Source organism: Theropithecus gelada, chromosome 7a (assembly GCF_003255815.1).
Source record: "Theropithecus gelada isolate Dixy chromosome 7a, Tgel_1.0, whole genome shotgun sequence".
Lineage (NCBI taxonomy): Eukaryota > Metazoa > Chordata > Mammalia > Primates > Cercopithecidae > Theropithecus > Theropithecus gelada.
In genome coordinates this window covers 17,200,431-17,216,334 of record NC_037674.1, presented here as the reverse complement: position 1 = coordinate 17,216,334, position 15,904 = coordinate 17,200,431, and the positions used below count along the sequence as shown (strand labels likewise).

Sequence of the window (15,904 nt, the reverse complement as noted above, 5' to 3'; positions counted from 1 at the left end):
TCCCCTGCCTACCCTGATGACCAAACCATACGGCCCAGCCAGCCTCATCCTGGCTTTGCAGTTCAGGTTACCCATGTGCCACAGGGGCAGAGCAAGCATAGCTGGACCAGTGCTCAGGTCCCAGCTAGTGGCAAAGGCTGCCTAAGGCCCCTTGGAGCTCTCTGGAGAGCTGGGAGAAAGCGGGCTCACCTGGCTAGTGAGTGAAGTCTCAAGGGCCTGCTGCCCATGCTTCCTGGGACCAGATGAGATGGTGGGCAGCGACTCCTGGCTAGGGCCCCGTGGGCTTGGAGCCAGCGTTTCCAGCTGCCGTAGGTCCAGCATGGATCGAACGCTCAGCTCCACACCTGGCTGAGCCCAGCGCCCCCTTCTTCTGGGTCCTGGGTTGGCTGCAGGAGCTGGGTCCAGGAACCCCACGGACTCCTGTGCCTGGTGGGAGGCAGGGTGTGGGGGAGGAGTAACAACCACCACCACACAGTAAGATCAACAAATATCCACATATCCCTTACTATGTGCCTGGCACACTACACATATTAGCTTACTTCATCCTCACAGCAACCTTTTGAAACAGGCACTAGTATAATCCTTGTTTTACAGATGAGGAGACTGAAGCGCAGGGGGCTTAAGTGACCAGGCCGCATCCCACAGACAGGAAGTGGCCTGCAGGTTAGTCTGGCTCCAGAGTTCATGCTCTTAGCTGCACTCCACATCCTCAGGCACATGAACCTCTAGTCTCAGCCTTCACCTGGTATCATGGACGCCTCAAAGGTCTCTCAAAGTCTCCTGCTCTGAGGACGGCCCCACCAGCAACCACTTACGACCAAGAGTCCTCCAAGAAACCCAGCCAAGGGCAAAGGCCACTTCTGCCTGTCTACCCCAACCACTCCTTTTGCCTCTCTACCTCACTTTTGCCTCTCTACCCTAATCACTCCAATGGCTGGGGGCCCCAAAGTCCCTTCACAGCACCAAGGACAAACCTATAGCCCAGGCCTGAGACCCCTGGACGGTCAGGATGCTCCAGAGACATCAGAGCATCATCACTCTGTGAAACTGTTGCTGACAACGGAAGGTACTGGTGCTTGGGGATCTGCTCTGAACCTTGATCCCCCTCTGGCCACCCCAGAGCAGTCACTCAGTTATGGGTCCCCTCATGGCCTTTTCCCTCTAACTATTCTGGAAGTTCTCTGCTTACCTCCTAACCGGGGTCTTTAGAACTACTGTTTCTCCAGATCTCCGCTCTTTGGATCCTTGATTTCCTGCACTTTAGTTCTATCTGGCTTAGAGGCCCTTTGTCCTCTCCACCTTGAGCTGTTCTCTGATGATATTTACTTCCAGGCACCAGGCAGCTGAATAAGTGCCACACCTCCCCAGTGCTGACTAACTCTGTGTTCCATCCACCTCATCTGGTCCACAAGAAGGAAATACCTGGGCTTTCTTCACCCCCGTACCCAGGACTGGCCCAGCTGCTTCAACTTCCCTGACAAGGCCTTCCTTGGATACAGGAGTGCAGCATGTGGGCAGACCCCATGCCCCAATACCCCTACCAGGCCCAGAAAGCCCCGTTCTCACACCTTCCTTTGCCTCCTCTAACCTTGGAAGAACATTTTAACAATGGTGACTCACCCGACTCATCTCCCAGTGGGACAGGCTTCGGGGCAAGGCAGGGCTGGGGACCGAGGCTAGACAGAAACAGGCAGTCAGGGCAGGTGTCTCCTGCCCACCCACCCCTGGAGCCCTGGCCCCATCAACCCATACCCTGTGTGGCCACAATGATGCCTCAGTTTCCTCAGCTCACACCGCTCTCGCCCCAGAGTCCCAGAAAAACCATATCTAGCCATTATACCAACGAGGGACTATCTGCCCCCACACCCAACTGCCACGGACCCAGTGCTTTCTTGGTATTCTTGGCAAGGACGGGCAGTGCTGGAAGTTCTTCTTCAGTCCCCTCATCTTCTCCCTCCTTGTCACTGTCTGATGAGAGAGCAGGTCCAGGAGACAGCATCGATGGGGCCTGGTGCCTGAGTCCGAGACAAGGAAGGGCATGGGGATAGGGGACTCAACAGGGGGAGAGGAGGCTTAATGGGGGAAGAAGGAAGAGGAGACTCAAAGGCGGGGAAGACAAGATTCAGTGGGGGGAGAGGAGACTCAACAGGGGGAAGAGGCTGACATCATGGATCCTTGTGTGAGAGGTAAGGTCTTGGGAGACAGAGTTGTGAACGGCAGGCCCAGAGCATGGAGGAAGTGCGGTAAGCTCCCAGCAAACCATCTGCACACCCACCCATCACTTGCCCACATTCTGTTCTCACCGGTTGGGTCCAGAAGCCCTTTGGGGAGAGGATGGTCCTTGCTGCTTGCCGCCCCGCTGATGCTGGCGCAGCTCGGCCAGACGCTGCCTCATGCTGATGGTCATCTCAGAGCTCAGGCGCCACACAAATATGCAGCTAGGGTAAAGCCACACAGTTGGCTGAAGCGGGGGTGGGCAGAACTCTGAAGGGGGCAGTGCCATTCGTTCCCCTTATCCATGGTTGGCAAGGAGACCAGAGCCACCCTCCACTTCAGGTCAGGCACAGCCAAGAGATATTCCTGTTAACCCCACTTCCCAGAGACATCACTAAAATGAAGAGAGGGGAGGGCAGGGTGCTGTGGCAGAGTAAGAATCTGCCTCTCAGGGAAGCTGGCTTCTGCTCACCTGTCCCCAGACACAGAGATGAGATGTTTGCAATCATTACTAAATTTCATGCCAGTGACAATCTCTGTGAAGAACAAAGAATACAGCCTATAAGCCACCTTAAATTCCCAACCAAGTCCTCTCCGTCCCAACAGTGGACACGGGGGTTGGCTGCAGGGTAGGGGTAGGTAGCTCTGCGGGTCCCAAGAAACTAACAGAAGAGTGAAGTTTCAGGGGTAGAACTCACTCAGGTTTACGCAGGTATCAGCTTCTACTCAGGTATTCAGGACTACACTCACCTGAGTGGCCAAACATGGTGGCCACACACTCGCCTGAGGAGAAGTCAAAAATGGAGAGATTCTTGTCGGAACAGCTGGTGGCAATGTAGATCCCTGAGGGGTCTGTCTGCACCTGAGGAGCAGGGTGTGCAGCTGGAGGACACGGGATGTACCAGTCCCTCCCATCCAGCACCACTCTGTCCCCGATCCCCTATCCGGTGCCCCCTCCTGGATCCTTACCTTGATGAGTGTGCCATCCTCACCCTGTGACCCTTTAAACAGCTTCTTCTGCTTCCCGCTGCTGATGTTAAATATCCTGTAAGAAACACAGTCTCTTTCACGTGAGGAGGCGGTGAAGGTGGAACACGCCTGGGGGATGGAAGTGCCAGCTTTCGCTCCCAGTCTACACTCTCTGGGAGCTACCAGCAGCAGCAAATGGGCTACCACCTCTTGGGTGAGGCAAAGTATTGTAGGCTCAAGGGGGTACAAAGTCCTGTACAGAACGACAGATGTGGGAACTTAGCTGCACAGAGCTGACCCCCTAGGGCGATGAAGGAACGTGGGCAGAGAGTCGGAGGAGGGGACGCCCACCGAATATTTCGGTCCTGGCAGCCGATGGCCGTGTACTTCCAGCTGGGCTCCACATCCATGTCATAGAGCGTCGTCTTCCGCACCACGTGGTGTGTCCGTGTGAACTGCACTCCATCTCCAGACTGCAGGGGTGGAGCATGTGGGCAGGCCCACACCCAAATGCCTCACCAGGCCCCAAGAGCCCTACTTGCGCCTCCTTTCACCTCTTGTAACCTTAGGCAGGGAATGGCAGACCCTGCCCTGCCCCGCCCCTCTCAGGAAAGCCCAGTGCCCTCACCTTCTGCGCAGTGCGGAAGTAGATGCTCTTGTCGGCTCCACAGCTGATCATGCGGACTTGCCCATCGCTGGCTATGAAGGAGGGAGGCCCAGCTGTTCCCACTCTTCTCACACATGGGAGCAGCCTGTCTCCCACCTTCCCTCCATGAGATCCCCCATCAAGCTACTCTACATGCCAGGGAAAACCAACTAAATTAAACCTGGAAACTCAGGTTTTCCTTTCTCCCTCTCCTCAGTCCAACCTGGTTGGCTCAAGTCCCTGCACTGAGAGTCTCTGTTCCACCTATCTTCGCAACCAGTTCCAGGCCTCCCAGCTGCTGTCCAACACTCCCCAACGACTGGCAGACCCTTCTCATGGAGATGGGAGGCAGATGGCAGCAGGGGTGAGTGTGGCAGGATGTGTCTCATTCACCCTGCCTGCACCTGCAAACTTGACAGCAGTGATGGAGGATGAGTGTTCGTCCAGTGTCTGCTGTAGGCTGTACTCCCGCCCGGCATCCAGCACGTGGATCAGCCGGTCCCGGCTCGCCGATGCTAGCAGTTTCAGACCTGGGGATGGAAGAACTCCATCAGCCCATGAGTGCCCTGAACAGCCCTTATCTGGGCCTGGCAAAGAGCCCCAAGGGAACTGAGCCCCATATCCCTAAGCCATGTGAACCACACAGCAAGGACAGAACTGTCCTCCTCTAAACCAGCAAAGACACAATGATCCAAAGATTACCGACCCCACATCCAAGAGCCAGGACAAATATAAGTGGCACCGGCAGGACTGCAGGAGCCCTGTGCCATTCCGGGCATTCTCCTGACCTGTGTCTGGCTTAGAATACTCCAGGCACAGAATCTCAGAGTCATGGGCCTCCACCTTCAGCATTTCACTCAGGGACTGAAGTTCGTGCACCCTGCAAAGATGAGGAGAGGTGGGAAGAGGCAATGGCCAGGCCGCAGGAAGAAGGACTCACGCCCACTTCTACATTTTCTCCTCCTACCTTTTTCCTTTTTGTGAACTTTTAGGCTTAGAGAAAAGTTGCTGAAAGAACAGAGCGCTTCCATATTTCCCTTACCCAGCTTTCCCTAATGTTAACATCTTACATAACAATAGTGTAATTATCAAAACTAGGAAATTTATGTTGGTATAATACTATTAATTAGAAAACTTATTCAAATTTCCCCAGTTTTCCTGCTATGTCCTTTTTCTTGACTTCAGATCCTATCCAGAGTCCAAATTGCATTTAGTTACTTCTCCTTAGATTTCTGTGGTCTGCAACAGTTCTCCAGTCTTTCTTTACTTTTCATGATCTTGATGCTTTTGAAGAGTACTGATCAGTTACTCTGTGGTATGTACCTCAATTTGAGTTTGTTGGATGTTTTCTCACGCCTACATTGAGTTTATGCATTTTTGGTAAGAATACCACAGAAACAATGTCACATTCTTCCTAGTACATCCTATTACGGGCATCATGATGTTGACATGAGGATGTTAGGCCTGACCACTTGGGGAAGATGATTTCTGCTAGGTTTACTCATTGTAAAGTTATTACCTTTCCCTTGTAAATAAGTATCTTGTTGCCCAACCTTTTTGAGCCCAACCCTCCCTAAAGTTCTAAACACCCGACTCTGCACCACGAGTGGCAGTCAGTACCCACCCAGGGCCTGGCATTACCTAAGTGTGCCCATACGGTCCCCTGATGCTAGATGCTGTCCATTGGGGCTGACACACACCGAGCGGATGCCCACGCGGGGATCCATCAGGGATGCATCTGCTTTGTCTCCTCCAGGCAGCTCTGTGTCCAGCAGGGCCTGGGTGTTCCCATCCACATAGATGATTTTAATGAGGTCCTAGTGGAACAGGTTAGAAGAGGTAGATGAGGCAGGCCTGACCAGTACAGCTGGTAAGGGGCAAGACAGCTGGGCAAAACAAACCCTTGGACCACAGAGCACAGCCAAATGAAGGCTGGAAAGCCAAGGCCTAGGGACCCGTTCCCAATAACAACGTGCAAAAGCTGTGGGGAGGGGGGCACTGAGGGTGAAGCAGGGCCCCACAGCCTCAGGGCTCACACTGCTGAGGATGTTTCGGTGGAGGGTGGAGCCATGCACCCCGGAGCTCTCTGTATTCCATAGGCGGATGGTGTTGTCTGAGGAGCAGGTAATGAAGGAACTGGGGGGCAGGCAGGCCTGGTTACTGTCCTTCACCTCAGGGTAGACCTGAAGGGGCCGAGGGAACACAATCAGACCTCCATTCGGGAGCAGTCCTCTGCCTACCCAAGGAGATGAAAGGGAATGGGACGAAAGAGGGAATGGTGGCCAGGACTTAGTCCAGTGCCTGTCACAGGCCATACATAGCTAGTATATACTCTTCATTATGACCAAGGGGAAGCACCCACTATAAATCAGGCACTCTTCTATGCCTCCCACTTACATTATTTCATTGTATTCTTAGAACAATTAGGTGAAGCAAGTACACCATTTTACAGTTGAGGAAACTGAGGCTTGGTCAAATTCAATAACTTGTTCAAGATCACCGAGGCAAAACTAAGGATGGGGCACACTGGGGAAGCCTGTAACATTCAAATTCAGTCCCCGGGATCTATCCCAGGGAATTCACTGGAGAAACAGGGAGGCAGCAGGAATCTAAGATTATACTTGGGGATCCCTACTTTCTGTCCTCAAAATGGTATCCCAGCCAACCTGGCCAGTCTCCAGCCAGCCAGCCAGCCCACATACCTCCACACTCCAGACGCAGGAAGAATGATACAGAGCCGAGTACACCTTGCCCACTTTCTTGGGGTCCCTCACATCCCAAACATAAATGCTATGATCGTTGTACACACAAGACAGCCACTGATTAGTAGGATCAAAGGTCAAGGCAATGGTGTCTGGATACCTGGCATTGGCCACTCCAGAGAAGAGGCGACTGTAGGGAGAGGACAGGGCACACTAGTGAGACTGAAGGAACTGAAAAGAGAAGCCAATCCACAATGGAAGGAGCAGGCGTGAGGAGCCCTTCCCGGACCTGCAGGTTTGGAAGTAGTTGTTTGAGAGAAGAAAGGAGCCCCTACTAGCCATCAGCAGGAACCTGACCCGGCGCTAGCTGCTGGGCCATGGTGTTCGGATGAACACAGTTTCACAGAACACCAACGTTAGACAAGGTAATTCTATGGCTGTGATGGGGCAAAACAAAACCAAGACTACTCCGTGCACAGATAAAAACAAGATCACCACACAAACCACGACAATGACCGAACACCGCCTTTCCCATCTACATGACTGCTGGCGGCTTCTTGACCAAATACAGCTTTAGCCCCATACCTTTCCTTCACCTCTTAGATAAATTAACAAGATGTGCCACTGTAGAATTGCCCCTAGTTCCTGACAGCATCCAACCAGAATACTTCAATCCCTTGAACTACTCCTAAAATCACCCAACGCAAGCCCAAATCCCATATGCCCCTTCTAACACCCACTTACTGAGACTCTCCACAGTTCTCCACAGCGTGGGGTCTCCTTGGTTGCAACAAGTACCAATAAACCCAAATTCTTCTGTCTAAAGAGGTGTTCCCAGTAATCTCTGGGGCATCAATACACTCTTCGCCTGCTCCCCGAGGCACTGACAAGAAAGACTGGGCAGGGGTAAGGCTACGAATGGAGGAAGGGGGGCCCACGTAGCTCACCTGGCCTCAGTGATGCTGGCAATGTCTGTCCCCAGAGCATGGGGTCGGGGCAAGGTGCTAAGGAAGTGCAGGTTAGAGGGGTTGAAAAGGCGCACGGTGCCATCAGCACAGCCACAGAAGATGTAGTCTTGGCTCACAGAGATGCAGTGGGCCACTGTGGTCTGTGGGCAGAGTGGCTCAGCTCAGCAAGGCCACCTGCCCACTCAGTCTTCTCTCCTCCCCGCCCGTCAACAGCCACCTGCTAAGAGGAGGGACCGGCCAAGGCAGGGGCAAGGGAAAAGCTGCCCAGCTGCTCTATTCTGAGCCCTCAGCCCTGTCCAGCCAGGGGATAGGAATTGAGGATTCTTCTAGGCACCAGAGGATCCGGTAAGAAAAGCCCAGTGAAGAGAAAGAAACAGCATGAGAAAGAGAGGAGGGTGCAGGCACCACTTACTGTGAAGCTGTCTGTGTTCTGAGCAGAAGAGGAAAGCAGGGGAAAGAGAGACAGAAAGAGCAGAGAGGAGGCAGTTACACAGATCACCAAGGGCTGGAACTGGGCCAAGCTCTAGCTCTCCCAAGCTTCGCTCTCCTGGGATCTCCCGTATGCATGAGGGCCCAGCCCCTAGTCTGAAGCCCTGGGCACTAGTTCTCCCCTAAGCTGAGACATGGGTAGACCCTACCCCTGGGGACGGAGGAACTTACCCTCAGCTCCACCCACTTGTCCAAAAGCCTTCGATCACTGAACTCGCACAGCAGCCCCGAGGACGTGATGCAGAAGGTGCTGTCTGCCTTCTTCCCTCTGCCACAGGCCACATCAGTGAATAGGTTGTTCCGCAGCTCTCCCAGCAGCCCTGAGCGGCCCAGCAGGGGCACAGTGGCATTCACCTGTGGAGGTACACCACTGTTACCCCCCCTATCCACCCCAGAGCCTGCCCCTGGAAACCAGGCCCTAGGAGAGGACAGGGGATGCCTCCAGCACCCCCTTGCTCTTTGGGCCTACTCCTCAGCCCAGACAGCATCTGGCTCATCCAAAACTTCTGCATGACTGCTGGGAATGCAGAGAGAGGCCCAAGTCGGGCAGAGTCTCTCGGGGTGGGCTGGGCAGGTCCTGGCCGGGGACTTGGTGGCTACTCCCAGCTTTAGCACCTCACCTTTGAGGTCTTGCTGTCATCGAGATACCAGAATTTGATGTGCCGGTTGCCTGCAGTGACAAAGTAGCTGCAATCCTCAGAGAAGGACACTGCTGTCACCCGACTGGACACCTTGTTGGAGGCCACCACAATGTTTTTCTAGAGGGGATGCCAAAGGAAGAATCAAGGCCCTGTCTCTTGGAGCTGAGAAGACAGTGACTCAGAGAATGGAGAATTTGAATTTGTACTTGAAAAAGCGTTTCTTTCCAGAATTTACTGGCCAGAAAAAGAGGGGTGGGGAAATAATCCCTTTCTAGAGGAGCTGAAAAGATTCATTTCCTGCAGAAGTCCTTGAAGGCATAAAGTTAGCTCCTTCTACCAACATGCTTGGCCACACGGTTGCTCTTTTCTGCTTCAAATAACTTTCCAGAATGAGAATGGTTCAGTGGGGTGGAGTGGAGCCATGCAGGCCAGCAGTCTCTTGCCTCCCCAGCTGACACTTGACCCCTGTGAGGCTGCCAGGCCATCCCACCCAGCCACTCACCTTCCAGGCCCACACGTTGACGATCATGTCATGCTGGTAGCCCACAGAGACGATGTACTTGGCGCTAGGAGAGAAAGCCACACAAGCCACACCATACTTGTGCTCCTGCAGCTCCGCCACCTGGCTGCGCTCTGCCACGTCCCAAACCCGCACGGCGGGCATGTGCCCACTCTGCAGGGAGGCAAGAACTGGAAGTGAGTTCTTGAGTTCTCCATAGGCATACAGCCCCCGTTTGTTTTCCAGAGTGGGGCCCTCGCCTCCTCAGTCACTGGATACCATCATTCTCCCAGCCAAAAGTCAGGGCAGGGTACAGAGGAAATATGGTAAAGATCTGAGAGCAACAGTGATTATCAGGGAGAAAGTGGCCCCGGAGTTTAGTCAGCATCTCTGGGTGCCCGTCTGTACTTCTAGTTATTCAAGGCTCCCTGAATGGTTCTGATGGGCAGCCGGCATTGAGAGCCACTACCACTCAGGTCTATTTGCCGCCGGGACAGAGGCGTTCCTCCTGAGCCCAGCAGGGGGCCCCTGGGGGTAAGGAATAGTTAAGGCAGTGGTTTCCAAAGCACCCTTCCCTGACCAGCAGCATCAGTACTATCTTGGAATTTCTTACAAATGCACATTTCGGAGCCCCACCCCAGACCTACAGAAGCAGAAACTCTGAGGACCAGCCTAGCGATGTGTGCTTTCACAAGCCCTCCAAGTGATTCTGATGTACACTAAAGCTTGAGAACCACTGTTTTAAGGTATAGCGAAAACCAGGATTTGGTGTCTGTTTCAGAAGCCAAAGTGAGAGCAGGCCTAGGACCGCAGCTCTCTGCTGAGGCCAGGACACCTGCCCTCTTTACAGTACTGCCAGCCCTCTTCCTCACTCACCTCTCCAGTGACCAAGTACTTGCCATCAGGGGAGAAGGCAAGGGCAGTGATGGTTTTCCTGCAAGAGATGGGGCAGGCTCAGAGGGGCACTGGCATCCTGGCCTAAGCCTAGCCCCCTCCCAGCCTCTCAAAAGGTGAGACCAGCAGACACCAATGGCACATGTGGCACTTCCGCATCTGACCTTACGCTCCAACCAGGTCCCAGCCCCCAGAGCCACAGAAACTCCAGATAGTGCCCTTCTCATAGCTCCCAGAAGGAAGAGGCATCCTGAGGACCCGGCCCATTTACCTGGAACTGTTGAGGATGTGGTGCTGTTTGTGTTTCCGGGGATTGAACAACACAACCACACACCTGAGGGGATGAGCAGACAACAGGCTCAGCACCAAACCACAGCTCCCCCAGGAGCCCTCCAGGCCACCCAGGACTTCCAGTCACCCAGCAGAGGGAGCTGGGTAGAGACAGCACAAGGGCTCCACTGCTTTTTTTTTTTTTTTTTTGAGACAGGGTCTCACTCTGTCACCCCAGCGGGAGTGCAGTGGTGCAAACATGGCTCAGTGCAGCCTCAACTTCCCAGGCTCAAGCAATCCTCCCACCTTAGCCTCCCTAGTAGCTGGAACCACAAGCATGTGCCACCATGCCAGCTAATCTTTTTTTTTTTGTAGACACAGGATATTGCCATGTTGCCCAGGCTGGTCTCAAACTCTTGAGCTCAAGTGATCTGCCTCCCAAAGCGCTGGGATTACAGGCATGAGCCACCTCGCCCTGCCTCCACTCCTTTCTCCTGGCAACCTGTTCTTGCTCCTTTTCCCCACCCAAGAGGGCCTATCTCTGTAGCCCCATGAGAGTCATAAGGACTCCCTGGAAGCCTGTCCCCCCAACCAGGCCCCTAAATACCAGCTCTATCTCTGGCCATACCCACAAAGGGCTGGCAGGGACACAGGCCATCCCGCAGCCCTTCCATATACCCCAGGAAGGGGTGTAGGAGGGGAGAAGAAATGTGATTTGGACAAAGCAGGCCTCAGGTGCACAGCCCGTTCACAGGCTTGGGGTCACACGTGTATCAAGCATGTGTGCCTGAAGATGTAAGGTCTCTCACATGAGCACCCACGTGTGTACTTGGCAAGAGCTGGCCCCCCACACCCTGTATGTGTTGAATGAGGAAGGAAGTGGGAGGCCAGGCAGGGGCCACATAGCAGAAAGGCTCAGTAAGATGGGGTAGAGGGATAGAGATAGCCTGAGAAGGCCTGGGAAAGCCCTACAGTGCCACGGAGGTCCCAAGCCCCACCCTGAGAATCCCTGGCCCCAAAAAACCTGAGACGAGCCCCCCGACTGCCAGAAGCAGACAATCAGGGACTCTGCCTGCCTCACAGAGAAGGCGGGGGCAACCTCTCCCGCCAGGCAGCAAGGCTGCTGGATGGAGTCAGGTCCTGCCTTTCCAGAGGCAGTTCTGGAGACGGAAGCTGGGTAGTAGGAATCAGGGGCAAGAAGCCAAAGGCCAACAGCCAGGCAGCTTCTCTTCAGGCTTCTTGGCTGTCAGCAGGCCCTGGCCCGTTGCCCCTTCTGCCTCAACTCTTCGTTAACACTGGAACTAGCAAACAAGAGCAAGCCTGGAGGCTGCGAATAGGAAAGGCAGGGAGGAGAGAAAGAGCAGACAGCTACTACCCCCAGACCTAACTTTCCCTAGTAGGACCCCATTGCAGCCCCCGTATCTGAATGCCACTACTGGCTGGAAGCTTGAAGGGAGGTAGGTGCAAGTTGCTAGTGAGTGCTAAGCATCTTGGGCTCAACAAACCACTTCAATATGCAAATTTGGGGACACTGGGACCTCCGATGTGACCAGATATGCCTAGAACTGCCAGGCTGACCAATTCCTGAGTCGCTTTTCTCCTCTAACCCCTCAACTCTTCCTGTTTTTTTTTTTTTTTTCTCCTTCTTTCTCCATTTCCTACTCTTTCCTTGTTCCTGTTTCCTTTTTCCGTTTTTTTGAGACCAGGTCTCACTATGTTGCCCAAGCTGGTCTTGAACTCCTGGACTCAAGTAATCCTGCTGCCTCATCCTTCCAAGTAGTTGGGATTACAGGCTCATGACACCCTGCTTAGCCCTTCCTTCCTTTCTTTCTTTCCTTTTTTTTCTTTTTGGAGGCAGGGTCTTGCTCTGTCACCCAGGCTGGAGTGCAGTGGCACCATGGCACCATCACAGCTCCCTGCAGCCTCGACCTCCTGAACAAGCAATCCTCCCACCTCAGCCTCCCAAGTAGCTGGGATTACAGGCACATGCCACCACACCCAGTTAATTTTTGTATTTTTTTGTAGAGATGGGGTTTTGCCATGTTGCCCAGGCTAGTCTTGAACTCCTTTCTCTTTTTATACTACCTTCTAGTCTCCTGCTTCCCCTTCTAGAATGTCACAGTCAGGAGGGTTTTAAAAATTATAACAGGCCGGGCACAGTGGCTCATGCCTATAATCCCAGCACTTTGGGAGGCTGAGACAGGCAGACCACCTGAGGTCAGGAGTTCAAGACCAGGCTGGCCAACATGGTGAAGCCCCATCTCTACTAAAAATACAAAAATAAGCCAGGTGTGGTGGCAGGTGCCTGTAATCCCAGCTACTTGGGAGGCTGAGGTAGGAGAATTGCTTGAACCTGGGAGGTGAAGGTTGCAGTGAGTCGAGATCATGCCATTGCACTCCAGCCTGGGAGACAAGAACTAGATTCTGTCTCAAAAAAAAAAAAAAAAAAAAAAAGTATGACAAAAGCAAGATGGCTTTGGAAACTCTGCACCCCATCGCTCTTGAGCAGGCACATGAAAATTATAACAGAGCCAGGCATGGTGGCTCACGCCTGTAATCCCAGCACTTTGGGAGGCCAAGGCAGGTGGATCACAAGGTCAGGAGATCAAGACCATCCTGGCTAACACAGTGAAACCCTGTCTCTACTAAAAATACAAAAAATTAGCTGGGCGTGGTGGCAGGCGCCTGTAGTCCCAACTACTCAGGAGGCTGAGGCAGGAGAATGGCGGGAACCCGGGAGGTGGAGCTTGCAGTGAGCCGAGATCACACCACTGCACTCCAGCCTGGGGGACAGTGAGACTCCGTCTCAAAAAAGAAAGAAAGAAAGAAAGAAAGAAAATTATAACAGAGTTCAAAGTCCACATATTTAGATTTTTTTTCTTTTTTTTGAGATGGAGTTTTGCTCTTGTCGCTCAGGCTGGAGTGCGGTGATGTGATCTTGGCTCACTGCAACCTCCACCTCCCGGGTTCAAGCAATTCTCTTGTCTCAGCCTCCCGAGTAGCTGGGATTACAGGCACCCATCAGCAAGCTTGGCTAATTTTTTTGTATTTTTAGTAGAGATGTGATTTCACCATATTGGTCAGGCTGGTCTCAAACTCCTGACCTCAGGTGATCCACCCATCTTGGCCTCCAAAAGTGTTGGGATTACAGGCGTGAGCCACTGTGCCCAGCCAGATTTAGACATTTAGGTTTTAATACTTTATGCAGTATATGAAAAGTAATAGCCCCAGGCCTGCCACCATCATGAATTCAGAGCCCAGAAAGTTCTCAGTGGTTAACCAACGTTTTCTGAACCTTCTTGCAGTCTGTGCTGACCTGAGGCCCTCTGCAGGCTCCTCTCTCCAGCAAAGGCTCAGTCTAAATGGGGACAGGTTCCCCAGCTTTCTGATGAGTTACACAGGAACAATGGTAAAGGGCTTCAGCTGAGAGTTGATCTAATTGAATTGACTCAATGCATAATCCAGCCAACTGTATCCCAAATCCAGAAAAAGTGGGCTCTATTTGCAAGCTTGTGAGTTTTCCCTTAATTCTCATCCCAAAGCAGCATTTCAGCCTTTAAAGGGTAGTGCATCAGACTGCTTAAAACACTTTCCAAGTCACTGCATACAAACTCAGTCTTCCTGGGACACAATATCCTGTTTCCTCCTTCTTCTAGTTCAGCTCCATGGTGGAAGGAGAAGGGTGAATGGTGTGTGTGTGTGTATGTAGGAACACTACGTAGACAGAAGGATGACTGGCTAGAGGCAATGGCAATGAGGCAATCTCTCCCTCCTCTAACATCCCCCTGCTCCCAGTATAGCCTAAGAAATTCTCAGGTGTGCCATGGAAGAGCTAAGCAAGAAAAGGAAACACCAGAGGTCGTCCCTTAAGCAACTATTTTTGTTTCTAATTATTGATATTTGGAAGCCATCCAACAAGAGAAAGAAAGAGAGCATGCAACCACAGCCACAGCTCCACATGCAGGGACGATAACACAGATGCTGAAGTGACAGCAGCATGGCCAGGGCTCCCTGTGTGCTTGGCTTGTTGACGCCCTCCCGACCTGTTCTCAGAAGCACCAAGGAGCCCTCTCAGCCTTCTTGGTGAATTCTGAGCAAGCTCCTAGGTCAGCTGGGGAGAGGAGCGCGGGGCACGGTTTGTATCAATCTTTCCCTCCACATCCCCTGACCCTGCCCAGCAGGGTGAGCCCTTGCTGCAGTGCTGGCTGGGATCCACCACATGCCAAGGGCTGGGTTGGCCCAACCAGCCGAGTCCTGCAACTCAGCACCCGAGGGTGCAGGGCGGCTGCTCACTCTCACAGGGAGGGTGTAAGGCCTCAGCCTGGGGGAGTCACGCTGTGGAGTACTGGCGCCAGGTGCTGGGCCTACTGCCCAGGAAGGGCCAAGCCTTCAACATCCCCCTTCCCTACACAGGTCCAGGCCTGCTGCTACCACAGAGCCCAGGATTCCCACAGGATCCACCTCCTACCACTCTCCATCCCCCGGACGGGATGAGCTATGCACGGGGCAGCATAGACAGGGAGCAGGACACACAAGATCAACCAGGGACCCTAGGCCTTTGAATTGTTTCTTTCAGACCAGGTAAAATCTGAGAGTGACTCACAGAAGCATACCAAAGGGGCTTCTGGCCTCGCTCAAATGTCGCCCTCCCGCCCTATTTATCATTACAACCCTACCCCCGTCACTGCTACTGCTTATACTGTTTCCAAAGCACACATCAACTTGTAATCATGCTTATAACTTACATTGGGGGTGGGGATCCATCTTCACACACCAGACTGCCAGTTCTGTGAGGATGGTATTTTTGGTCTGTTTTACTTACTGTTAAGTTCCCAGGGCCTAGAAGATAGGCCCTCAGTAATTATTTGTAAATGAGTGAATACATCTTCAAGTCACTAGCTGCAAGATCTCAAAGCCCTGGCTGCCAAGAACCTCCTGTGTAGCAGAGTGTGAACCAGGGCCCTGGGGAGAGGTCCATGTTTCTCCTGCACCTCAGGCATTTAGGACTCCTTGATGCTCAAGGGCAGCGCTGAGGTGGAAAGACCAGAACACTAAGGTCACAGGCCTGTCTGCTAACACACTGTGTGATCCTGGGCACCGAGTCCCAGCCTTTTCTTCTCTCAGGTCCACGGGTCTCTCCACTGTCCCTGGTGAATTCCCTACAGAGAGTAAGAAGGCAGCTCTGTGTTCCTTCAGCTCAGGTGCCACGAGAACACAGTTCAGGAGGAGGATTCCGTCACACCCAGTGCAATGCTTCCAAGCTGAGGATCTCAGCATCAATTCTAACATGGGCTGAGTAAATGGAGGGCCTCCTCAGGAGAGCAGGGGTTCCCTCTTTTCCTCCCCACTTTAATCAACCAAGAGATCTCTTCTTAGCTGCCGGATACACCCTGTTACCTCACTAGGACACTTCCCACCCCAGCAGGAGAGGAGCAGCTATGCGCAGGACACTCACCCAGGCCACTCTGGCATGGGAGCCAGGAGAAACCCATTCTCAGGACTAGGCACAGGGGCACAGGTGCCCAGGGGCTGTGCTGGGCTCGAACGTCCATCTCCACTAAGCCGGATGGGGAAAAGGCCCAACTCAATTAATGGTGTTCAGCTCAACTAAG

The 15,904-nt window shown here is 53.1% G+C and overlaps 1 protein-coding gene across 4 annotated transcripts in view; it reads right to left on the bottom strand.

Annotated features, from left to right (window-relative positions):
- The window catches only part of MAPKBP1 (mitogen-activated protein kinase binding protein 1), a 52,835-nt gene that overhangs the window by 6,593 nt on the left and 30,338 nt on the right, over positions 1-15,904 (bottom strand). For 2 of the 4 annotated variants that reach the window (XM_025390746.1, XM_025390749.1), the window contains exons 4-23: positions 10,294-10,356; positions 10,005-10,062; positions 9,132-9,302; positions 8,609-8,746; positions 8,160-8,342; positions 7,479-7,639; positions 6,532-6,721; positions 5,866-6,012; positions 5,471-5,646; positions 4,618-4,709; positions 4,234-4,359; positions 3,812-3,882; positions 3,535-3,656; positions 3,184-3,259; positions 2,965-3,076; positions 2,687-2,750; positions 2,304-2,438; positions 1,882-2,015; positions 1,621-1,676; positions 190-426 (exon numbers count right to left, since the gene is read on the bottom strand). In XM_025390746.1, the coding sequence (XP_025246531.1) occupies positions 190-426; positions 1,621-1,676; positions 1,882-2,015; positions 2,304-2,438; positions 2,687-2,750; positions 2,965-3,076; positions 3,184-3,259; positions 3,535-3,656; positions 3,812-3,882; positions 4,234-4,359; positions 4,618-4,709; positions 5,471-5,646; positions 5,866-6,012; positions 6,532-6,721; positions 7,479-7,639; positions 8,160-8,342; positions 8,609-8,746; positions 9,132-9,302; positions 10,005-10,062; positions 10,294-10,356 (2,512 nt within the window). Of the gene's footprint in view, positions 1-189; positions 427-1,620; positions 1,677-1,881; positions 2,016-2,303; positions 2,439-2,686; positions 2,751-2,964; positions 3,077-3,183; positions 3,260-3,534; positions 3,657-3,811; positions 3,883-4,233; positions 4,360-4,617; positions 4,710-5,470; positions 5,647-5,865; positions 6,013-6,531; positions 6,722-7,478; positions 7,640-7,911; positions 7,930-8,159; positions 8,343-8,608; positions 8,747-9,131; positions 9,303-10,004; positions 10,063-10,293; positions 10,357-15,904 lie in introns of all 4 variants that reach the window. The other 2 variants (XM_025390745.1, XM_025390747.1) reach the window with 2 other exon arrangements.